The sequence below is a fragment of the Haliotis asinina genome, chromosome 7, assembly GCF_037392515.1.
Source record: "Haliotis asinina isolate JCU_RB_2024 chromosome 7, JCU_Hal_asi_v2, whole genome shotgun sequence".
Taxonomy (NCBI): Eukaryota; Metazoa; Mollusca; class Gastropoda; order Lepetellida; family Haliotidae; genus Haliotis; species Haliotis asinina.
The window spans coordinates 43852441-43877742 of NC_090286.1; the positions used below are offsets into that span (position 1 = coordinate 43852441).

At 39.1% G+C, this 25302-nt stretch overlaps 2 protein-coding genes and 1 pseudogene across 2 annotated transcripts; all 3 read right to left on the reverse strand.

The window, feature by feature from the left end:
- Positions 1–2545: 2545 nt before the first annotated feature.
- Positions 2546–6565, reverse strand: LOC137292013 (fucolectin-1-like). The gene is made up of 4 exons (XM_067823566.1): positions 6556–6565; positions 5112–5345; positions 3705–3938; positions 2546–3099 (listed from the first exon to the last, which is right to left on the reverse strand). Exons 1-4 carry the CDS (start codon positions 6563–6565, stop codon positions 2834–2836), a joined length of 744 nt encoding a protein of 247 aa, XP_067679667.1. The 3' UTR covers positions 2546–2833.
- Positions 6566–9431: 2866 nt separating this feature from the next.
- Positions 9432–12898, reverse strand: LOC137292014 (fucolectin-1-like). The gene is made up of 4 exons (XM_067823567.1): positions 12829–12898; positions 11116–11349; positions 10127–10363; positions 9432–9718 (listed from the first exon to the last, which is right to left on the reverse strand). The coding sequence occupies exons 1-4, from the start codon at positions 12896–12898 to the stop codon at positions 9432–9434; spliced, it is 828 nt and encodes a 275-aa protein (XP_067679668.1).
- An 8226-nt stretch (positions 12899–21124) lies between these two features.
- LOC137292015 (uncharacterized) overlaps positions 21125–25302 on the reverse strand; it is a 31268-nt pseudogene continuing 27090 nt past the window's right edge.

Sequence of the window (25302 nt, forward strand, 5' to 3'; positions counted from 1 at the left end):
TGACATGTTTCATTGTAGACAGATCGGGCTGACACCACTACATACGACATACTGTATTTGATCTGGATTGAATATACGCACTAGCACTTGCAATTTGAACAAAATTGATCACGTGATTATGCATCACTAATTCGAATATATTATTTAACCTATGTTTAAGTTAAGCCATTGGAAAGTGCGAGAATGTATTATTAATATACTAGTAATTTTAACAACTATTGTGGAAAGTGTCAGAAAGGGAATTCATATCAGTATAAATAGGGACAAAATAGAATTTATAAAGACTAAAATTTATTTTGGAATAAGTGTAAATATTAATAAGGCTAGCGTGATGGGTTGTAGGAACTCTGAACCGTAGCCTTAGTATGGACTGTAGCATATTGAAGGCAAACGGTTGGAGGCTGTTTCCTTTCGTAGGTTCTTGTTGTGACATATGTTAACCCTTATGGTTGTGCAGACCAGAGCAAAGAAGTGTAGCCATATGTAACTCATATGTCATTTCACATTTGTTAAGCCGCGCCTTGACAAAAACACAATATCTGTGTGAAACATTTTGCTGCTACCTTTCCATACAAAGAGTCCAATGCCCAAACCTCAAGCTGGTTTGAAGTGGGACTTTCTCACGAGTGATAAGAAAACGGGATGCAATTATGATGACTCTCCACCAGCATCATCACGATAGTAAATTTAATTTATCTTATACAGCCTTTCAAATTATGGTTATGTTATTGAGCGAAAGTTCAATGGTTTTTTAAGTTTTTTAATATTTTAAATTGACCACTTTTAAACAATTAATACTCGGAATTAAGCATTGCACTGCACATCTCCTTTAGAGAAAGAAGCTCTTTTCCAAATTTGGAAACAATACAACCAATATCTTCAGACGGATGGACCTAGTTAGTATGTCGGGAATATAACAATCCAACAATTCACAACAGGCCACTAAAGCGCAGTATTTCGGCAGTTTCAACAACAAACACAAAATAACATTGCTGAAAAAAATACATGGTGTGTTTTGTTGGTCTGGTCCAGTCTTTTTCGCTTTGTCGCACTGATGACTACGCAGTCGACTATTATGACGACTATTTCTGATCAGTCAGTCACCTCGCCAAAGGAATATTACATGCAAGAGCAGTCTTGCTACTGCACCTATTCTCACACATGCTCTTCCTGATGTCATTCCACTGAAATTTGGGCCGTGTATTCATATATTTTCAGACATTGTCATGTAACTGAAAACAAGTATGAACGCAAAAAGCAAACAATGAATGAAAGGAACACTGGTCCAGAGCGATGGGCAACCAGCTCCCTCGACGGTGACAAACCCGGAGCCTGGGCAGCTGACAGTGTTTCGTAATCAGCGAGACAGTAGCAACGGTGGATGTCCATCAAATGCCGTTATTTAACAATATCCTGGCAGTTTTTCTCTGCTTTTTATAAAGTATGCCATCAGTGTTCTATTTTTTTTTCCGGATTTCCTGATGCGTGAATGGCATGACGACTGAAATATCTGGACATTTACTCTGGTGAATATTTATATACAGTTGTACACAGGAAATGCTAATATGCATTTCTTATGCAACAATGAATTTTTGTTCGAATTCTTATCCTCAAACCAGCGTCGACCCCTGTTTAAGCAACACAGTGATTACAACTTCCGCATGGTGCTATTAACCTACACGTGTATACATGTCATCATTTACTTGATGGAGAATTAATCAATTTGTAATAATTATAATTATTGGTAACATCACCAAGATAACCCGACAAATGTTCGTATTTAGCATTTCTCGTGTCTCGATTAAATGCTCAACATTATAAATTGTTAAGAGTGTTAAATGTTATGTACTATGGGCTATGTCCTTCCTTCAATATGTACACGTTGATAGCTCATTGTTGTCTAACCAAATTATTTTTAGAATGGTGGATGTTATGCAATACTTTGTCAGGTGTGCTATCTTCAGTGACCAATGAGACGATATGCCAGTGTGAAGTAATACTGAAACAAAGTGACGTGACATAGGACCGGTTTCTTTGTCAACAGCAGGTGATGTTACGGTGTGTGTTCCGGCTCCTTCATGTGGATATTGATTCACTCATTCCTCGAACAAGATAATAGTCTGATATTATCGATATAACCTTAGTCTTTTTTTGATGTGTGCATTGTATCCATTTGTTATAGTATCAGAATCATCCCACGTCATTTTTTGGGCCGTGAATTTTCAGGAAGTTCGATGAAACAGACTAGGTCGCACTTCATGCGAGTGTGTGAAATATGATTGACATGGGCAATCTATAAAAATCTCTGGATACTACAGATTATAAACAGGTCGTCCACAGTCGAGAGGGAAAAACAAAAAAACAAAAACATAAACAAATATAGAAAGAATGCAGCACACAGACCGTCCGCGCCACCAACAAACGAACAAAGAATGCATGTAATTTTAAGGGGATTGGATTCATCATAAGGCAGGCTTAGCCATTGTTATTGCTTGGCCTGGCCATGGTGTGAATATCCCTGATGTCAATAACTGGAAGTTGGGTGTTGGATTAATTTATTCAGGACGGGTCATGTAATTTGACCGAATATGCAACAAACAATCACGAAATTGAGCGAAATACCTACTAATATATGTATTTGTTTTCGTTCTATTGCAGCATTCGCATCTTATTTTTTTCAAGTTGTTCTGTCACCGTTGTCACGATACATATTCCACTTGTATGCCTCCGCAGTTATATCTGAACAGTAACTGTGTGTCACCTCGCTAAATGGTCATGTCACATAACATTAGACTTCCTCATACATCAATCCCGGCAGGTGCTGTGCTAGGGTTTAAGAACAAAGGGCCTTGTAATATGTCCATCCAGATTTGCTGTAAACATTTGCCAGTGACACAGACACAAACTCACAGGTTCCATTTCCACTGGAGCTGTCCAGGATATTGAAGTTGAAGCCATCACATGCCCACATAGTTGTACATTCAATCATGCAGGTTCTCAAGCTTCCGATGATTACATGCCTGGGTCTGGTCGTGAGATACTTCTCGGTGTAGGGCACAAAGCTTGAAGGGTACCTTTGACTGACACTGCAGTTGTTTTCTGAAAATATCAAAGAAACAGTTCATGTCTTCGTACAAGTAGTTGTGGTTTATTGGTGACATTAGCTCTGACCATACACGCTATGTATCCATATTATCTCTTATACACAAACAGTGCCTTCTACAGTGTTTTTCAGAATAATACGCGAAAATGAAGTAACTGTTAAACTGTATGCTACATTTTCATTTTTCATATATTTACATATATATTTTGGGGGAAAGAAATTTCGGATCTTTATAATCGTCTGAAACGAGAGCAGTTCTTCAGTCATTGGTGTTTTTTTCTTTTGTTTTTGTTTCTTTTTCTTTTTTTGTCAATTTTGTAAAATTTAATTTCACAAATATTTTTGTATTTTTTTTTCACAACATTTTTTCCTCAGCAATAACGTTTGTTCTCACCAATAACAACATGTAAATTGATCGGTTATCAGATTGTTAATATGAATCAAACAGGGCCATGCTGATTGTGTTTGTTAACTTCCGTTGTTGACTTAACGTATTGAGAGACGTGCAACGCATTTAGGAAATAATTATATAACTCTCCATGACGATGTACTGTTACCCGTACAATGTTTCATGTGATCTATTTTCACATTTTTCACTGACCATATATCTTTGGGTGGACTGCCACCTCACACAGGGTCAGTCTGTCACTATGCAGATGTTGTCTCTTCTTTATACGGACGTATCGCCCCTCTACCGGATACATGCATCTGAGGGTTTCAGTTAGTGAATCCCCAAACTGACCAAAGAAGGAAAAGCACATCTGACCGTTTGCTCCAGGGTCTACAACTGGGTCAGTAGAGAATACTTCTATGTCAAAGTTATGCAGACGCCAATCTGAAATCAAAGTTTTGTGTACGAAATGAGACAACTTTGATACTGAGCATCACAGACAAACGGCAAATGTACAAATACTAAACATCTTGCCTGCAGTAATAGCTCTAGGTCCGACCTTCTTATAAGAGGCTGTCGAAACAGACGAATGGCGAAGGGAATTGTTTCATATTATGCAAACAAAATAGTAATCAGTTTACCAACTGATGTATACACACAAAGTACAAAAGCACAACAAATGTGCACATTCAAAGAGCAACATATACGGTTTGAAGGAATTAATCTTGATACATTATTTTAAACACAACCATTTCTTAATCCGAATTTTCTTTATCGTTTGTTCTTGCCTGAACAGCACGAGGCACCAGTTCAGTATTTTCTTCAAGTACGAAGTCTACTTATCATGTCGACTCAGCAAAAGAGGATCAGTCGCCCGATTTGCGTGCAGATTTTCAAGATAAAATCCTTTTAGTTTCCGACTGGCAATGACCATAAACATCGCTAACGACAAAATCACGCAGCTTACAAAACGTCAACATTTTCCGGAAATAGATCTGATCTTTCCCCAGAAGACCTACTGCATCGACAACTTCAATGAAACTTTAATTTCCATTGGCATTGTTTGCAGTCATGTTGCTTGAAAGACTTTCTTTTTTGAAGAGTGTATAAAGGAATATCCATACACTATTATCGATATTTTTCATGTGAAAACTGTGAAGAGGGATTGGATGGACTCATTTCTGGTCCCTGAAATAAGCAAATATCACATAAAACTCTTCTTAAATTATAAAAAAGAATGAGAGGGTGATTACAGATTATTTTACGGAAACCAAGGTTTCCAGACCTGTCATATTCTAGACTGGCATTGGTTTTGTGTGATATATTTGTATGAAAGACCAGTGATTATGGTGTACGTGTCAGTCCTATATATTAACTAGTATATCAGTTGTATCCCGGCACGGGACTCAAAACACTACATAGACTCCGTACTTACTGCATGTAGTGCTTTTTTGTCACTTTCAGATTAAGCAGGTGCACTAAACTGGGGAGGTATGACGTGAACATATGGAGTTAGGGCTTAAACTTTGATTCAAGATGAAATATGCAAACAGTTCTTTGAATACAGACATAAACAATTGTTAAGATATTCAACAGGTAAGAATTATCAATTATTACGATATTTGCTGGATCTTCTGTTAGCGATGGTGACTGCCTCAACGTTAACCAGCTTTTGCAGATCCACACGCCACCATGGCAGTGGGTTACCGCTGGAACTTGGGGTGTATGAACAAGATGAACCTTCAAAGAGAAGATCTCCATTTCCGTCCACGGCTCGCTCCGGACCAGCAGAGAACCCAATAGAATTCTGGACAGCAGGTTTCCCAAGGGCAACGTTGTCAAGGCAATATGCTGAATAAAAGAGACATCAGACAAGTTAATCAATTCGATTTTGGTCCTGTTAGTAATGTCAGTACTAAATGTCGCAAGTATAGGTCCAGTACTTCTTGCCAATACTGTATATCCAAAATATGAGACCAGTACTTCTTCCAACACTACTGTCAATATTCATCATATAATGTTTGTTGGTGTATGATACTGATTACATAGGTCCAACCTAATATAGTTCCTCACTGGAGTACATGGCGTATAGTGGGCACATGCATTCAAACAGATGTATAAGACCTAGACATATGAGACCAGTACCTCCTGCCAACACTACTGCCAATATTGTCCAAATATTTATCAGTTGCTGTATGAATTGATTATATATGAAGTTTAGCCTTATAGATTACGTCAATGGACTACTTGGAGTATGAAATAGGCACATGCATTCAAACAGATATATGTTTGAAAAATATCACAATTTCAGAAAACCGTTTCCGGTTTAGTTAGTAGTATACACATACGAGAGTTGCGGTCGTGCTGCACGTATTCTTATTATGTTGTGTAGCGAGATGTCCTATCACTATTATAGTTTTACATATACTGAACCGCAAAAGAAACGTCATCCTACCAAATATTTTGCCAGATATGTTTCAAGTTAATTTTAATTACTAGCTAGTCCTGTTTCGTAGCTAGTGTTCAAGAAAATCTGGTTTCAGTTTCTATATTTGATACAAAAAACATGTCTCAAAAACTCTGTTACTAAAGTAATGGTGGGACGAGTTTTTTTGTGCGTATTTCATTAAAACGACAACGCACATTTATCCCAAGGTGTTATCCCTATAAGAAGATCCACCAAACATGTGCCACCATTCACTGTTCGACAGCGACATGCCACGATTGTCAACAGAACAGAGCAACCAAGCTTTACGAAGAATGCTGGCCAGACATGTTGGACACCATGTTTTCTGTTCTGTTTTTGTTCAAACAATATACCGCCTGCAGCAACGGGACCTAGTCTCTGGAAGCACAACCGACCATCCTCGCAGTAAAAGACCGCCTTTGACAATTTTGAGGCAAAATGGGTAAATATGCATCATCACTTGCAACATTGTTTCACTATGGCAACAGAAACTGCACGGACATCCATTGGCAATCACTGGAGACTAATCACGTCCGACACAGTGAGGCAGAGAAACGTCAGGTGTTGAAGGCCTTACCGGGATCTGATCCTCACAGTTCGACATCGTCGTGCTCATCTCCAACGGGCCACACAACGGAGCCGGTGTCACCGGGAGTGGCGAACTGTAGTCTTCTTTGACGAAAGCCGGATGATGGCAGAGAGAGCGTGGTGACGACACGGGGAGCGTTTTGCAAGTGATTGTGTCTTGGAAAGAGACTCATGGGGAGGTCCGAGAATAATGGTGTGGGGTGCTATTGCTCGCAGTTCTGGTGTTCCAGAATGTTGGTCCTGGTACAGCACGTGGCTTAACATCTGCCCGCTACACTGATCAAGCGCTTAGACCCTTGGTAATGCCACATTTTGGTCATCATGGAAACCAAGTATTCCAGCAGGACAACGCGCGTGCCCATACTACCCAGAGCAGCTTTAGACTCTCTTCGGCGACCTGCCCTCAGTCCAGACATCAACCCGAGAGAATACTTGTGGGAAAAGATTCAGAGGCATATCACCGAGGCATATGGCCTTCATCAACCGTCTCATCCACTCCATGTACAGACGATGCAACACTGTTGTCAACGCAAAAGGAGGCCATACACGTTATTGACTTTCGGATCGGACTGTCGCGCCAACTGTCATTTTGCCTTGTAATTGTCTGAAATTCGTCTGTAAGTATTGATTATCAAACACATCAAGCTTAAAATCTTTGCGACAATTATTATGTTATTTATGCGTGTTTGAATCAAACTGATATTACCACTTTATAAAAGGTGACTTTCTTTCGCGGTTCAGTGTATTAAGAGGGGACGTCAGAGACATAGCATCGAAACAAATATAAATGGTTTTAGTAGACGATGCTGATAATAAATGGGAGGGGGGGGGGGGGATATTACAGACTGCCCATAGCAACACCAAGACTATACCGTGTAATGTGTATTTGATGAATTTGTATCGCTACAGCCCCACATACAGTAACATTCCTCAACGTAATATCATTGTACTTCCAGTAGGACTTACCATCGACAGAGGGAAAATAGTGAAGGATAAATCCCAATAGTTCATAGCACAACATTACTGGAACAAGCATCCTGCACCGCTCTCAGTTAAGGACCGTGCGTTTTGAACTGACTCGGTTTCCCCTTGCATTGATGCCATTGTCCCAATGTGTTCGATCTCTGTCAGTCGATCAATATTGTTCTTGTTCTTGTTCGGTTGGCCAGTTGAGTGTTCAGAAAACGTGCGTAAATATTTCCCTGGTGAAACGCCCATCGAACTGAACTAAGGCGTGTCAAATTGTATTTTAGAACACGTCAAGGGAAATCGCAGTAATTAAATATGTACTCAGTATCGGAATGGATGATCGTGCTCCTATTCACTACGCTCCTGGTGCAACCTGTGAAATGCAAATCCAAGGGATGAATCTTTAAAAGGATGTGCAGAGAGCATCGTATACCTCTTCACCTGTTTGTTTGACAAAGTGAGTGAGTGAGTATGGTTTTACGCCGCATTCAGCAATTCGTATCTACTATCTTGATTTAGTGAGAACATTTTAGTGTGTGTTTTGCTCTTTTCCTGTTTCACAAAATTGATTTTGGTCACAAAAGTGTAATAAAACATTTCTTTAAAGAACATAAAAAGTACCTCGTATAATTTAGGGTGAAATTGTACCTGTTCAAAATGTCATGATACGTAGCGATATGAAGAAATTTATAAAATACAGATGTTTGTTCACAACTTGCGTCTCTGTTCAGGATGAGTGACTTAAAACTTAAGTCAGATCAGCAGTATTCAGGATTGCATGACTAGAAGATGTAGATAGACTTAAGAACATGTAGTTTATATAATCTTGACACCAAAAGAAGTAAGATGTCTACAGTATGACAAACTCTGTTTAATAATAGTATGCGACCATGGTGATATATCTCCATTGTTAATAATACAATTTAAAGGCTACAGATCGCCAACTGCTGGAGTAATGCATTATTTCTGTAGTAATACATTATCACTATACTTATACCGTGGGGACTTACATCATACCGGATTTACATCATACCCACACAAACAGCACTCACAACATGTAATACAGCTATGAACAATGAACATCAATTTGAGATTTACTCTCAGAGAGCTTTGACCACTGAGCAGTAAGCAGTCTTCATTTGTTAACTAGAAGATTAAGACAAAGTCCATTATGTATTCTACTATGACTTTAGAATGTACTACTGGATGGGTTGACGTAGATCAATTCAAATCCGGAATTTATCCGGATTTATTTATGAGGTGGCATGCAGGTCCAACATTCAGTTGAGCTTGGGTGTGTGACAGAGCATAGTCCATGAAGCCGATGCAATATGGAGAAACATCGCCGATTATTGTAGGTATTAATGTGTTCCACATACCATGGCAGGAATAACCCCACTTCATTTCGCAAATCCGACAGTTATTAATGCATTTAGGAAACTGCACACCATCATAGAATGATGTGTTCTGCATCGATTCACATGGGGAAAGACGATGAAGAATGTAGTACCCCACTCGCCTGCGCTACCTGTATTCGGTAATCACAAACCGAACGTTGGCAGCATGTAATGTTAGTAGGTTCAAGTTCGTTATAAGTCTAACTAGCTACATGGGCACAGTTCACCTCATACTATAACCGTGGGTGAATATTTCTAATGTCATGTCACCGGAATGTTTCTTCGGCTGGATTCATTTGTTTCTGATCCGGCCATGTAACTGCACAAAACATGCAAGAAATTAACTGATTTTACTTCTTTTTCAATATTCGAATCCTAATGTGATGTTGGCCAAGATCTCATATTTTTTGTCACAATGATGACGATACATAGTCCACTTGTATGCCTGCTCGACTATATTGCAACAGAAATGGTTGGCCACCTCACCAAAGAGGCATGCTCACAAATCATCAAATCCTACAGGTGCTGCGCTGGAGTTAGAGAACAAAGGGCCTTGTAGTATGTCCACCCAGATTTGCTGTAAACATTTGCCAGTGACACAGACACAAACTCACAGGTTCCATTACCACTGCTGCTGTCCAGGGTATTGAAGTTGAAGCCATCGCATGCCCACATAGTTGCACATTCAATCATGCAGGTCTTCAGGCTTCCGATGATTTCATGTCTGGGTCTGGTCGTGAGGTACATCTCCGTGTAGGGTACAAAACTTGAAGGGTACGTTTGATTGACACTGCAGCTATTTTCTGAAAATGTCAAAGAAACAGTTCATGTCTTCATACAGGAATTTGTGGTTTATTGGTGACATGAGCTCAGACCATACACGCTATGTATCCATATTATCTCTTGTACCAAACGGTGCCTTCTACATGTTCTTCAAAATACAGAGGGAAAAGGTCAAACTGAATATTCAACGTGTTTATTTGAGGAAAAGGTAAATTCTGATCTTTACAATCACCGATTCTTCTCAGGCAATGGTGGATGTCTATTTTGTAAAAATCTAATTTTATAAATATTCCATTGTTGAATTGAACTTTTGTGGTCAGAGAAATGTAACGTATTTTGGAAATTACACTCCACGAATATGTACTATTACCCTATAATGTTTGATGTGACGAAAGAACAAGGTTTTTCCTGAAAATTGTTTCACTGACCATATATCTTTGGGTGGACTGCCACCTCACATAGGGTCAGTCTGTCCTCACTATTCAGATGTTGCCTCTTCTTTATCCGGACATATCGCCCCTCAATCGGATACATGCATCTAAGGGTTTCAGTTAGTGAATCCCCAAATTGACCAAAGAAGGAAAAGCACATCTGACCGTTTGCTCCAGAGTCTACAACTGGATCAGTTGAGAATACTTCTATGTCAAAGTTATGTAGACGCCAGTCTGAAACCAAAGTGTTGTGTACGAATTGAGACAGCTATGATACTGAGCATCACAAACTTTAGGCAAATGTTAAACACCTTGTAGTGTTTAGTAGTAACCCTTGGTACGACCTTCTTGTGGGAAGCTGTCAAAGCAGGCGAATGATGACGCAAATTGCTTCAGAATATACAAACAAAATAGGAACTACTTAACCTGAAATAAATATACATCAGCATAAAAACGATTCTTAATATATCAGATATAATGAAAGGGTGACCAGTGACTTTATTTACGGAAAGCGAAGAAATTTAGACCTGCCACATATTCTTGACTGGCATTGGCTTTCACTGATATATTTGTTTTGGGGCCTTATGAAAGACCAGTGACTATGAAGTACATGTACGTCCTGTACATTAACCAGACTCCCGGTACGGCACAGCACACAATATTACATAGACTCCGTGTAATGTAATTTTGTCATTTTCAGTTTAAGCTTGTTAAGTTTGTGCAATAAACTGCGGAGATATGATATGAATAGATCACGTTAAGACGACATGGACGACATAGAAACTGGTACGTATATAGTAATTATTAGTCCATTTATATTGAGTTGATCCACACCGTCAGCATGCTCATAGCACAGGTCCACACATCATCACTTGCTGCTGCTGTTATCATTTATTTCATGGTAAAGTATGGGAACAGTAACCTACAGTCATAAAAGATCGTGAATATGTTCAAGAGAACATGTGATGTGAATTATTAATAATTACGAAATTCGCTGGATCTTCTGTTGGCGATGGTGACCGCCTCAACGTTAACGAGCTTTTGCAGATCCACCCGCCACCATGGCAGTGGGTCACTGCTGGAACTGGGAGTGTACGAACAAGATAACCCTTCAAAGATAAGATCTCCATCTCCGTCCACGGCTCGCTCCGGACCAGCAGAGAACCCAATAGAGTTCTGTACAGCAGGTTTCCCAAGGGCAACGTTGTCAAGACAATATGCTGAATAAAAGAGACATCAGACCAGTACTTCCAGCCAACGGTTAATCAATTCGATTATGATCCGGTTAATAATGTCAGTACTGAATGTTGAAAGTATGGGTCGAGTACTTCTTGTCAATACTGAATATCCAAAATATGAGACCAGTACTTATGCCAACACTACTGTGAGTATGTATGAAATAATGTTTGGTGATGTATGAAGTGATTCCATAGGTCCAACCTAATAGATTGAATCAATTCGATGTTAGTCCCGTACTTAATGTCAGTGCTGAATATCTATGTTTCTGCCAACACTACTGTCAATATTTCCCAAATAGTTGTCAAGGTTGGTGTATGAATGGATTACATGCAAAGTTCAGACTGAAAGATTGCCTCCCTGGAGTGCATGGTGTATGAAATAGGAACATGCATTCATACAGATATATGTCTGGAAAAAATCCAGCTTTCAGAAAACCTATTCACAGTCTGACAGGCTATCAACATATCTCTGTTTAATTAGTTGAGTACACGAAAGAGAGTTACGGTCATGTTGTGAGTCACTGATGAAATGCTCCATGACCAAACATGCTATCTGTCCATATTATATCGTTTTCAAACGTAGTGTGTTCAACAGTGTTGTTTAGAATCATGCACGAAAACGAAGTCAAATGGAATATTCTTCATTTGGAAAAAAATGTAAGTTCTAATCTTTATAATCGTTGAAAAGGTGAGCAAATGATAACATGCCATCTAAATGAAACAAATAATGACCTTTTCCTTCTGTATGTGAACTTCCGCTGTTGACTTGACCTACCTGATCTGACGACATAACAAGGGTTTCCTCAACATGGCCTATTAGTTAGACACGTGCTTCATGTCAAAACAGTATTCCAACTATGAAACCAGTGCTTTCTTCCAACACTACTGCCAGTATTTCCCAAATATTTATCAAAGTTGGTGTATGAATGGATTACCAATGAAGCTGAGCCTAATAGTATATGGAGTAAGAAACAGGCACATGCATGCACACAATATATGTTTGGAAAATTCAAGTTTTCAGAAATGTTATCTATAGTTTTACAAAGTCTCAGCGTGTTTCTGTTTAGTAGTATAGTTTAGTACTGTACTTTAAGAGGGTTGTGGCCGTGTTGCACGTATCCAATTTCACGGTGCAACGATGTGTGATATCACCAATATGCTTTATAGTTAAGTTGGATTAGATTTGTAGTTTTACATGTCATGATGTGATGAGGCATAGTTTGGAAATAATTGTAGGATGCTGATATTAATGCATTGAGGAAATCCTGCAGACTACCCAATGGAAGGCCAAAACGATACTATGTAATGCTTACTTGATGAATTTGTATTTTTAACAAAAACATTAATTTTTTAAATCGCCTAATGGATTATGGTAACATATCTAAAACGTATTCAGTAGACCAACAAACACGTTTCTTAACAAATTATCATTGTGCTTCCAAAGGTAACAAAAGGACTTACCATCGGCAGAGGGAAAATAGTGAAGGATGAATCCCAATAGTTCATAGCACAACGTTACTGGAACGAGCATCCTTGTGCCTATCTGCACCGCTCACTGATAAGGACAGTGCGTTTTGTATTGACAGTTTCCAAGTTAACATAGTCCTTGTATCGATGTCATTTTCCCAATATATTCGATCTGTTTCAGTCTTTCATTTCTATACGTAGATACATATAGGACATGATCAATATTGTTCTTGTTTTGTTGGCCAGCTGATTGTTTAAAAGACGTGCGTAAATATTTCCCTGGTGATAAACACAGTATGCATCGAACTGAACCAAACCATATTCAAATGTTTTCAGAATACACCAATGGAATTCACAATCATAAATAATATTCTCAGTTACGTAACTGATGTTCATGCCCCTGTCCACTACGCTACTGATACAATCTGAGATCTGTAGATCCAAGAAATGAATCTGCAGAGGAGGCTGCTGAGAGAATTGTGTACGTCTTCACCTGTTTGTTTGACTAGGCAAGAAGTTGATATGAGGTTGCAGCACACTTATTTTGTTGACACGCTGTCGCTGTCAATACAATGCAGGGGATCAAATAATGTGGAATTTAGTCTTCTTAAAGAAACTTTCTGGGCCAACATCTCCTCGAAGGGTCAAGTCTGTTGGCAAGGCCACATAGTTAAGGGAACGTAAAGTGAACTTGACTGCAAATTGCAGTGGCAATTCTCTCCTGGACATAGAAAGTCCGTTTCTGAGAGTCGTATTGCGTCCACAGAAAGTTTTTAAATATGCAAGGGAAGGTGTGGATACTTTTGGTAATTCTTCAAAAATAACAAATAGGCCAATCGATTGCTGTTTCAGCATCAGCACTGCATGCGGACTACGAGTAAGTCACAAAGCAGGAAATCCTCGTAATGCGATTACAAATACGGGGCGGAAGATAACAAGCGGAATCCAGTCTCATCGTTGATATTTGTGACGAGGGATAAACGCTGGTCACCCTTGTTTTCCCCAGTAGCGAATTTATAGTTACCACATCTTGATTTAGTAAAAATATTTTAGCGTGTGTTTTACTCTGTTTCTGTTTCGCAAAATTGATTTTGGTCACAAAATTGTGATTAAGCATTTCCTTAAAGAACATTTCTTACGGAAAACAAAAGTGCCTAGTATACTTTAAGGTTAAATTATTCCTGCTTTAAATGCTATAATGTGAATCGATCTGAGCAAATGTATAAAATACAGATTCATGTTCACAACTTGCGACTTGTAGTTAGTTGCAGGCGGTGCTACAAGGATATTAATGACATGGAATATAGGTTTTTCAGATAATGAAGGGTTCAATTTACAAAATCTATTTTGCTTGAATTTAGAACAGTTGACAATGTGTGCTCACCTAGTCACAGTTTTTGACAGGCGTGACAAATAGGATCGTTTCCAAGACGTTGAAAACACATTCACGATTTTAAAATATTTTCATGACAATTTAAGGTCTGTGAATACTCAAGCAAGAACTAAATACTCCGTTGATCGATCGCATGAAGATCGACGGTGGCAATTTGGAATATGGCTATAGTTATATTGGTTGACAAAGTCAGCGAATCTGACCATCCAAAACCGTTAATCGGATCTACGACAGCCATGGGTTGCAGAAGATGAATTCTAATCCGGATCTTAACAGGCCTCAATTTACAGACCAAATCGCAAAAAGAATAAATTGTGTCGAGTGTCAAAAGATTTATATAAGAAGCAAATTATTTGCTACTGCACACCAGGTGCTTCTTTCACGAAGCAACCTGTACTGAGGTCAACCTTGACTCCCATTCTTTAACATTGTACTAAGGTTACCTTAGATCTAGGTAGCTTTATGAAAGGAGGTCCAGAGCATTAAGAATGTGACCAAATGTATTCAAGACTCAACGTAACATTGTTATGCCTGACGTTGATTCCAAACATTGAAAGCACACTGACGACATTGCATGCTTGAGTATTGTGTCGGTAACAGCTTTTGTAGAGAATGAATCATGTAATTCCGACAGATATGCTGATAAAAGCACTTCCGGAAAGAAGATATTCCATCATCCCGTTTGCTCTCCCTATGACTGTCAAAAGAGAAAACATAATGTTTGGATGCTAATGAATTATTTAATACCATTTCCTGTATATAGTCTGTGGGTAAATTTAATGCATCTTGCACCAACTATGTACAGTATACAGACAATCAGCACTCACAATATATGATACTCATGTGAAGAATAAACATGAAGTTGATGCAATATCGAGAAACATCGCCGATTACGGCAGGTACCAATGTGCTCCGAGGCAAGTATAATTCCACCTTATTTCGCAAATTCATTTCTGTGTGAAGACAGCTATTGATGTGTTAAGAAAACATCACAATATCATGGATGAAATGGTCTGCATCGATTCACATGTGTCAAGACATATCCAATAAGTCACCGTGGATCAAGGCTAATCCTACAGTCGAACCAATGATCAAGAATGTAACACCCCAGCCGGGGTATATCCAGCAATCACAAAACGAACGTTGGCAGCATGTAATGTTAATAGGATCGTGCTCATTGTATGTCAGACTTGCTGCATCGGCACAATACGCCTCACACTGTGGCCGTAGATAAATAATGTTCGTGTCAATCACTGGAATGTGGGAGCAGGATTCATGTAACTGGACAGAACATGCAACAAACATGCAGGAAATTAACTGAAACACGTACGTGATTTTTGTTCAATGTTCGCATCATAATGTCGTGTTGGTCAAGAAGGGCTTTCGCTTTCGCTCGTTTGATACCATATCATTAACTCGTTTAATAAAAATGGTATTACACGGAAGGTCGATTAGTATCCTCTATTTACGTAAATAATTAAGCTGGATCTGCTGTTAGCGATGGTGACCGCCTCAACATAAACGAGCTTTTGCAGATCCACCCGCCACCATGGCAGTGGGTTACCGCTGGAAGTGGGGGTGTACGAACAAGATGAACCTTCAAAGAGAAGATCTCCATTTAAAAGGGACATCAGACCAGTACTTCCAGCCAACGGTTAATCAAATGGATTTTGATCTTGTTAGTAATGTCAGCACTAAATGTCGCAAGTATGGGTCCAGTATTTCTTGCCAATACTGAATATCCAAAATTCTATTATTCTTCTAACACTACTGTCAGTATTTATCATATTATGTTTGTTGGTGTATGAAATGATTACATAGGTCCAAAGTAATGTATTACCTCACTGGAGTACATGGAGTATCAAATAGGCACATGTATTCAAACAGACACATGTTTTCAGAAATCGAGAGGTTATCAGAAACTTAGTAACGAAAAACTACAAGATTTTGATAGACGATGCAGATATTAATGCACGGGAGGGGGGTTGGCCTTACAGACTGCCCATAGCGACACCATGACTATACCGTGTAATGTATATTTGATGAATTTGTGTCGGTACAACCCAACATACAAAAAAAACCATGTTAAATCGTGTAATGGATTATTTTCACATAAGAAAAAAGGCGTTTAAGCAGTCCAGCAAGAGCATTCCTTAACGAAATATCATTGCACTTCCAACAGGACTTACCATCCGGAAAATAGTGGAGGATGAATCCCAATTGTTCACAGCACAACGTTACTGGAACAAACATCTTTGTACCTATCTGCACCGCTCAAAGTTAAGGACCGTGCGTTTTGTATTAACTCGGTTTCCAAGTTAACACAGTCTTTGTATTGATACCATTTTCCCAATGTGTTCGACCTTTGTCAGTCGATCAGTATCGTTCTTGTTCTTGTTCGGTTGGCCAGATGAGTTTTTAACAAAACGTGCGTAAATATTTTACAGGTGAAAAGCTCATTTGCATCAAACTGAACAAACTTATATCTACACGCTTTTAAAACACGTCAAGGGAATTACATAATTCAACAGGTACTCAGTATCGGAAATGGTGTTCGTGCTCATATTCACTACACTCCTGATGCAATCTGAGAAATGTAAAGACAAGGAATTAATCTTTAAAGGGAAGTCGATCTTCCACGTCTGCACGTATTTGTTTGACAAAGGAAGGAGTCCATGTGGCGTTCATGGGGATCAAGCTCATTTGCTAAAGTTCCGAAACATACTTTCTCAGCCAATATCTTGGGTCAAGTCCATTGGCAAGACTATATGTAGAAGGGAAAGTAAAGTGAACTTGACAGCGAATATGCTGCAATTGGTCATTTTTCCCTGGAAACGGTAAGTCCGTCTCTGAGAGAAAATAGCATTACCTCCACAGAACATTTACGTTAGCTAGGTTGACTGTTTATAAACTGAATGTTTCCGTTTTTACACCAAGCCACTTATTCATTATGTGGTATTTTTGTGCATTCTATGATAGAAATACCTTGTTTTAGGACAAAGAGGACAATATAGAAATTAAATCTTCTGAATTTCCTACATTTGTACCTGCAACGAGACAGTCCCTCTATGTTTTGACACTTATTGCAGAAAATCATTAATGGCACTATTTGACATGCTGCCGTCCCATGTTTTCTGAACCGTGAAGGTCCAGGGTAGAACAGGCCTTCAGCAAACCATGCTTGCAATAATAGGCGCCTATTCTTGTCGAAATAGGCGAATAACGGGATCGGGTGATCAGGCTCGTTGACTTGGTTGACACATGCCAATGCGCCGAATTGAAGCTCACGCTGTTGGTCACTGGATTGTCTTGTCCAGCCTCGATTATTTACAGGCCGCCGCCACATAGTTGGAATATTGCTGAGTGCGGCATAATACTAAACTCACTCACTCCGTTTTCTCTGTTTACATTTGCCAAATATTTAAGGGATCGTGTCTGAATTATTAAAAGACACATAGGGTAACATCAATTCCTGGAAACAGGACATATTTACGCTACATCAGCACCAAGTTGTCAATAGGTGCATACATTTGACGCCTGTCAAAATGTCGTCCTAGTTGTTTGGTCTAATTATATCGTTGTCCCTACTTATTTCAGAAGCTACCACAGATCACATTTGTCCATCATTAATGATCATTTCGGACACTTTGCATCACATAAGGACAACACGAAATGATAAAGAAAACTTAAAATATAAAAACTGACGCTACGTTGACGGAAAGATATTGTCCGTTTAAATAGAACAAATTGTCTCGATGTCCTGATTATTTCTACTGTGTCCTGACTGTATTCGGACAAACAGGACAACATAAGGACAATTAGTAATCCCGACTTGTGTTAGAAATAACACTACCTATGCAGTGTTTCTTGAATGCAAACCACCAAACATGTGTTCTGATTGGCTGAAAAGGTCACATGACCTCCTGATGATGCCGATAAATACAATCGATGGTCAACGTCGGATCAATCATTGTCATTAATCGTTCACATTCAATCCAAGGTTCGGGTTCAGATTGTATAAGGAATTTAATAAGTCAGTTATTCTGACACTCCTACCTGGCACCTCTACTGACTTACATTTATGATCCTAACTGCCACTAGTTGTATACATTTTTAAGTCAGATTTACAATGACGCATATACACAGTATCATTTCTGAAATGACACAGTAACTATTATTTCCTTGGAGACTGAGCCTTGTCATTAAATCTGTCCATATGCAGACTAGTGTTTTGATATATATTGGCATCACTCATTTATCACATTGTTAATAACTTACCTCTATATAGTTGACATTAAAACAAAATTAAATATAAAGTTTGCATGCATCATTGCAAACTATATTTCCTCTACTTCACCATCTTCTTGTGATAGTTGTCTTCACACATTCAAGGGTGTTCCTGTATATATGAATGATTCCGATGTGGACAATATTGCTCATTAGCATATATGATTAATTCAACAGTGTGGGTTAAGTGACGATTGATACGTAGATTCTATGTAGTCGTGGTGGCGCTGGGGCCTTGTGTACAGTTTCTGTTGGAGTTAGTTGCATGTGGTGCTAGTAAGATATTATTGATGATGGGATACATTTTTTTCAGATACTGAGGGATTGAATTTTCAAACTCTGTTTTTCTTGAATTTAGAATATTTGACAAAGTGTGTCCATCTAGTCACAGTTGTTTAAAGACGTGATAAATACAATCGCTTCCATGGTGGTGATAACATATAACGTTTGAGTGGCATTTTAGAAGTGGAGGTGTACAAATAGGACAAATTGTCATGGATAACAACTTCGAATTCTTTATTGCGTGATTGCGACGTTTCAATACAGATTCTTGTACCGTTGTAACCCATAAAGTAGAGGCTTTGTCCAAATATATTAATATAAACGCACAACATTAATATTGTAATGCCAATGGTGACATGGCATTCTTGAGTGTTTTGTCAGTAAAAACTTTTGTAAGAGAGTGAATCATGTATTTCAGACAGATGTGCTGATAAAAGCACTTCCGGAAAGAAGGTATTTCATCATCCCGTTTGCTCTCGAGGTGACTTTCTCAAGAGAATATAATTAATTATTTGATACCATTTCCTATATATAGTCTGTGGGGAACTTTAATGCATCTTGCATCAACTATGTACTAGTATACAGACAATCAGCACTCACAATATATGATACCCCTGCGAACAATGTATATGTATCTTGCCCCAGTATGAAAACTCCTAATATGTGATACCCTATTAACATTGAACATCCATTTGAGATTTACATTCAGTGACCAGTGAACACTTAGCAATGATATGTTCAGTCTTCATGGGTTAACTGAAGCATTAATACAAAGTCCATTACGCATTCTACATATGATGTCAGAAAATGCTACTGGGTGGGTTGTCGAGGATAAATGCAGAATTTATCCAGTAATTTATAAGATGTCATGCAGGTCCAAATATAGTCTTCTTAAGCAGACTTTCTGGGCCAATATCTCCTCGATGGGTCAAGTCTTTTGTTAAGGCCACATACACGTATTTAAGGGAACGTAAAGTGAACTTGAGTGCAAATTGCAGTGGTAAGTAGTATTGCTTCCACAGAAAGTTTTTAAATATGCAAGGGAAGGTGTGGATATTTTTGGTAATTCTTCAAAAATAACAAAAAGAACCCCATCGTGCACAGGTCAATCGATTGCTGTTTCAGCATCAGCACTGCATGAGGACTACGAGTAAGCCACAAAACAGGAATTCCTCGTAATGCGATTACAAATACGGGGCGGAAGCATGTTCACAAGTTGCAACTTGTAGTTAGTTACTTGTAGTTAGGTGCATGTGGTGCTGCAAAGATATTAATGACATGGAATATATTTTTTTCAGATAATGAAGGGTCAGTTTACAAAATCTGTTTGCCTGAATTTAGAACAATGTGTGCTCACCTAGTCACAGTTTTTGACAGGCGTGACAAATAGGATCGTGTCCATGATATTGAAAAGATATTCACGATTTATAAATATTTTCATGACAATTTAAGGTCTGTGAATACTCGAGCAAGGACTAGATATTCCATTGACAGATCGGATGAAGATCGATGGTGGCAATTTGGGATATGGCTATAGTGACACTGGTCGACCATGTCAGCGAATATGACCATCCAAACCCGTTAATCGGATCTACTACAGCCATGGGTTGCAAAAGATGAATTCTAACCCGGATCTTAACAGGCCTCATTTTACAGACCAAAACGCAAAAAGTGGAAATTGTGTCGAGTGTCAGAAGATTTATATAAGAAGCAAATGTAAGACCAAATGTACTGGAGACTCAACGTAACATTGTCATGCCTTTGACGTTGATTCCAAACATCGAAAGCACATTGCATTGAAGCTGATGCAATATCGAGAAACATCACTGATTAGTCTAGGTGTCAATGTGCTCCACATATCATGGTAAGTATAATTCCGCCTTATTTTGCATTTCTCCGTGAAGACAGCTATTAATGTGTTAAGGAAACTTCACAATATCACGGTGTGATGTGTTCGGATGAAATGTTCTGCATCGATGCACATGGACCAAGACCAATAAGTCAACGTAAATCGAGGGTAATCCTAGAATCGAATCAACGAGCACCCCAGCTGCCTGCGGCACCTATATCCAGCAATCACAAAACGAACGTTGGCAGCATGTAATGTTAATAGGATCGTGCTCATTGTATGTCAGGCTTGCTGCATGGGCACAATACGCCTCACACTGTGGCCGTAGATGAATAATGTTCATGTCATTCACTGGAATGTGGGAGCAGGATTCATGTAACTGGACAGAACATGCAACAAACATGAAGGAAATTAACTGAAACACTTTTTGTTCAATATTCGCATCATGATGTCGTGTTGGTCAAGAAGGTCTCCTCATTTTACTTTGCCACAGTGATGATGATAGACAGTCTAGTTGTATGCCCGGCTATATTGCAAGAGAAATGGTTGGCCACCTCGTCCAATGGACATGTTGGGCACGAGCACCGTTGCCCATAAATAATTAATTCCTGCAGGTGCTGCGCTGGAGCTTACGAACAAATGGCCTTGTAATATGTCCATCCAGATTTGCTGTAAACATTTGCCAGTGACACAGACACAAACTCACAGGTTCCATTTTTACTGCTGCTGTCAAGGATACTGAAGTTGAAGCCATCACATGCCCACATAGTTGTACATTCTGTCATGCAGGTCTTCAAGTTTCCTACAATTTCATGCCTGGGTCTGGTCGCGAGGTACCTTTCCGTGTAGGGCACAAAGGATGAAGGGTACCTCTGACTGACACTGCAGTTGTTTTCTGAAAATATCAAATAAACAGTTCATGTATACATACAGGTATTTGTGACATGAGCTCTGACCATACACGAAATCAATATTATCTCTTTCACAAAAAAATGTGTCGTCTACAGTGTTGCTTAGAATAATGCCCCCAAACGAAGTCAAATTGAATATTCGACATATATCTTTTGGGGGAAATGTAAAGTCTGATCTTTATTCTTGTCGAGAAAGCGAGTTGTTCTCAGGCAAATGTGATTTTTGTCTTTAGTTTCGAAAAATGTAACTTCTCTAATGTTGTCTTCTCTAGCTGTATTCCAAGATAAATAATCCGTATCTATGACGTTTCGTCTCTCCAATGCCAGCATCGTGTCTGAACTTCCATTGTTGATCTGCACTAGTATAAACAGAGAAAGGCTCGGTTTTACTAAGCACTTATATAACATGACCAGACCATGTTTCATTACCCCTGCAATGTTTTATCTGACCAAATAACAAGTTTTTCCTGAACATTGTTTCACTGACCATATATCTTTGGGTGGACTGCCACTTCACATAGGGTCAGTCTGTCCTCACTATTCAGATGTTGCCTCTTTTTTATCCGGACATATCGGCCCTCAACCGGATACATGCATCTAAGGGTTTCAGTTAGTGAATCCCCAAACTGCCCAAAGAAGGAAAAGCACAGCTGACCGTTTGCTCCAGGGTCTACAACTGGGTCAGTTGAGAATACTTCTATGTCAAAGTTATGCAGACGCCAATCTGAAACCAAAGTGTTGTGTACGAATTGAGACAGCTATTATAATGGGCATCACAAACTAACGGCAAAGGTGCAAGTGTTAAACATTTTATCTTCAGTAACAACTCTTGGTACGACCTTCTTGTGGGAGGCTGTCAAAATAGACGAATGATGAATTGAACTGTCTCATGTTATAACATATATTGTATTTGGGATTACACTTTCTTAGTAAAAGTTCTAGTTCTGTTTGAGTTGTGTCACATGCGAGATTCGAACCCACACCCTCAGAGTTTCGTGTTATACAAGCACAATAGTAATGATTTTACCTACTGATGTGTACGCACAAGGCACAAAAGCTAAATATCTGTGCAAGACAGACGGTTTGAGAGCCTTCATTTTGAAACATTGATTTGGACACAACCCGTACCAGTTTCCCAAACTGAATTTTCTGTATCGTTTATTCTTGTCTGAATAGCATAATGCACCAGTTAAGCATTTTTTATGAAGAACGAAGTCGGAGTCTACGTACATATACTGAGTAAAAAAACCCTTCACATTCTTTCTCCAGGGCACAAGAAAAGAACAAGAGATGGTAAGATGTTAAATTGATATTTTTCATTGCTGAAATGTGTCTGATGTCCTCGATACACCGACAGTGCCACAATCAGTTCCAACCATGGGCATACAGAATGTCAAGTCACAATTATGGACGTCGAGAACGGAGATTGGCAGCCCTCAACCGATTTCGAATGGTCTGTGAGGACAGTTGACCTCTAAACATCTCAGCCCTGGTTCGTGTAGCCGGCAGAAATCTGTCACGTAGGTGACGGAGGACGATTTGACGGTTGTCTGCACATGACGTCACACGTGGACGACCTGACCTTGGGCGATCAGAATTGGTGCACACAGGACGACGGATGCATCCCATTGCTCTTGCGACGCCAATAACTGATCTTCCCGCTTGCAAGATGCAAACGGCACGTTCACGTTGCACATTTGCCAATCGTGGCATTTAAAGTACCGTTAGAACTGTGGTTTAAAAGTGTGTTTTTTTCAATTCTTGAAGCCAATGCAAACACGTGGATATGAAGAAAGCTTCGATGCGAAGATCAAGTGATCGACTGCACGTGCAAAACCTGATTTGGCACTAACGTCATTTACACTAACGTCAAAAAAGTACATTTTGTGAAGTTATAGAGTTGTCAGTATATAGTTGTCTGATTTCAGTGCAGAGTTTCAAGATAAAATTGAAATTCCTTTGAGTTTCCGACCATAAATATCACTAACGACAAACTCACGACACTTTCATAGCGTCAAAGTTTTCCAGAAAGAAGTGTAATCTTCTCGAAGAAGACTTGCTGTATTGACAACTCTAATAAAACTTCATTTCCATGGCACTGTTTTCTAGATGAAAGACTTTCCTTTCTTGAAGAATATATAAAAGAATAACCGTATACTACAATTGACAGTTAACATGTGAAAACTGTGAAAAGAGATTGGGTGGACACACGTCTGCTGCTCTAATAAACATGTTTAACACAAGACGCTTTATAAATCATAAACATAATGAAAGAGTGATCAGAGACTATTTTACAGAAGCCGAGGTTTCCAAACCTCCAACATATTCTAAACGGGCATTGGCTCTCTCTGATATATTTGCTTCATGGCTCATATGAAAGACCAGTGATTATGTTGTACATGTAAGTCCTAGATATTAACCAGTATGTTAATTATATCCCGGTACGAATCAACACACAACACCACATAGACTACGTACTTAAACCATGAGGTGTTATTTTGTTTAAGCCTGTGCAAGAAACTGTGTCATATGACGTGAATATATCAATGTTAGGACTTAGAAATTTTACTCGTGATGAAATATGCCAACAGTTTGTTGAATACAGACATAAACAATTGTTAAGATATTCAACAGGTAAGAATTATTAATAATTACGAAATTCGCTGGATCTTCTGTTGGCGATGGTAACCGCCTCAACGTTAACGAGCTTTTGCAGATCCACCCGCCACCATGGCAGTGGGTCACTGCTGGAACTTGGGGTGTACGAACAAGATAAACCTTCAAAGAGAAGATCTCCATTTCCGTCAACGACTCGGTCCGGACCAGCAGAGAACCCAATGGAATTCTGGGCAGCGGGTTTTCCAAGGGCAACGTTGTCAAGGCAATATGCTGAATAAAAGAGGCAGGAAATCAGTACTTCCAACCAGTGATGAATCAGTTCGAATTTGGTCCTGTAAGTGATATCAATACTGCATATTCGAAGCGTAAGTCAATTACCTCTTGACTGAAAATCCAAAATATGAAACTAGTACTCCCTGCAAATATCAAATGTCCAATGCATGAGACCAGTACTTCTGGCAACACTACTGTCAATATTTATCATATAATGCTTGTTGGTGTATGCAATGATTACATAGGTCCAAACTAATGTAGTACCTCACTGGAGTACATGGATTATCAAATAGGCACATGTATTCAAAGAGACCTACGTCTGAAAATAAAACATGTTTTCAGAAAACGCGTGCACAGTTTGACTAGGTCTCATCATGTTTCTTTTTAGTTAGTACTGTACACATGTGAGACTTATGGTCGTGTTCCGTATTCCGCTGTGGAGCGATATGTGATATCACCAATTGTAGTTTTACATGTTATGAGAGGATTAATGCACCGAGGGACCTTACGGACTGTTCATAGCAAGGCCAAGACTGTACTGTGTAATTTTTATTTGATGAATTTGTATCGGTACCCCACAGACAAAAACGTATGAAATCGTGTAATGGATAATCATAACATAGGGAAAAGGGGTTTAGACAGTCCAACAAACACATTCCTTAACGAAATATCATTGTACTTCCAATAGCACTTACCACCGACAGAGGACAAACAGTGAAGGGTGAATCCCAATAGTTCACAGCACAACGTTACTGGAACAAGCATCCTTGTGTCTATCTGCACCTTCTAATAAAGACTGTTCGTTTTGTATTGACTCGGTTTCCAAGTTAAGTATCGGATTGGATGCTCGTGCT

Coding starts and splice junctions, on each gene's coding strand:
- LOC137292013 (XM_067823566.1), bottom strand. Junction 3,939..5,111: donor CAGAAGATCCAGCAAATATC/GTAATAATTGAT, acceptor CTTTGATTTCAG/ATTGGCGTCTGCATAACTTT. Junction 3,100..3,704: donor AGTCCACCCAAAGATATATG/GTCAGTGAAAAA, acceptor TGATATTTTCAG/AAAACAACTGCAGTGTCAGT.
- LOC137292014 (XM_067823567.1), bottom strand. CDS start 12,898: ATGCTCGTTCCAGTAACGTTGTGCTATGAACTATTGGGATTCATCCTT. Junction 11,350..12,828: donor CTATTTTCCCTCTGCCGATG/GTAAGTCCTTTT, acceptor TCTTTTATTCAG/CATATTGTCTTGACAACGTT. Junction 9,719..10,126: donor AGTCCACCCAAAGATATATG/GTCAGTGAAACA, acceptor TGACATTTTCAG/AAAATAGCTGCAGTGTCAAT.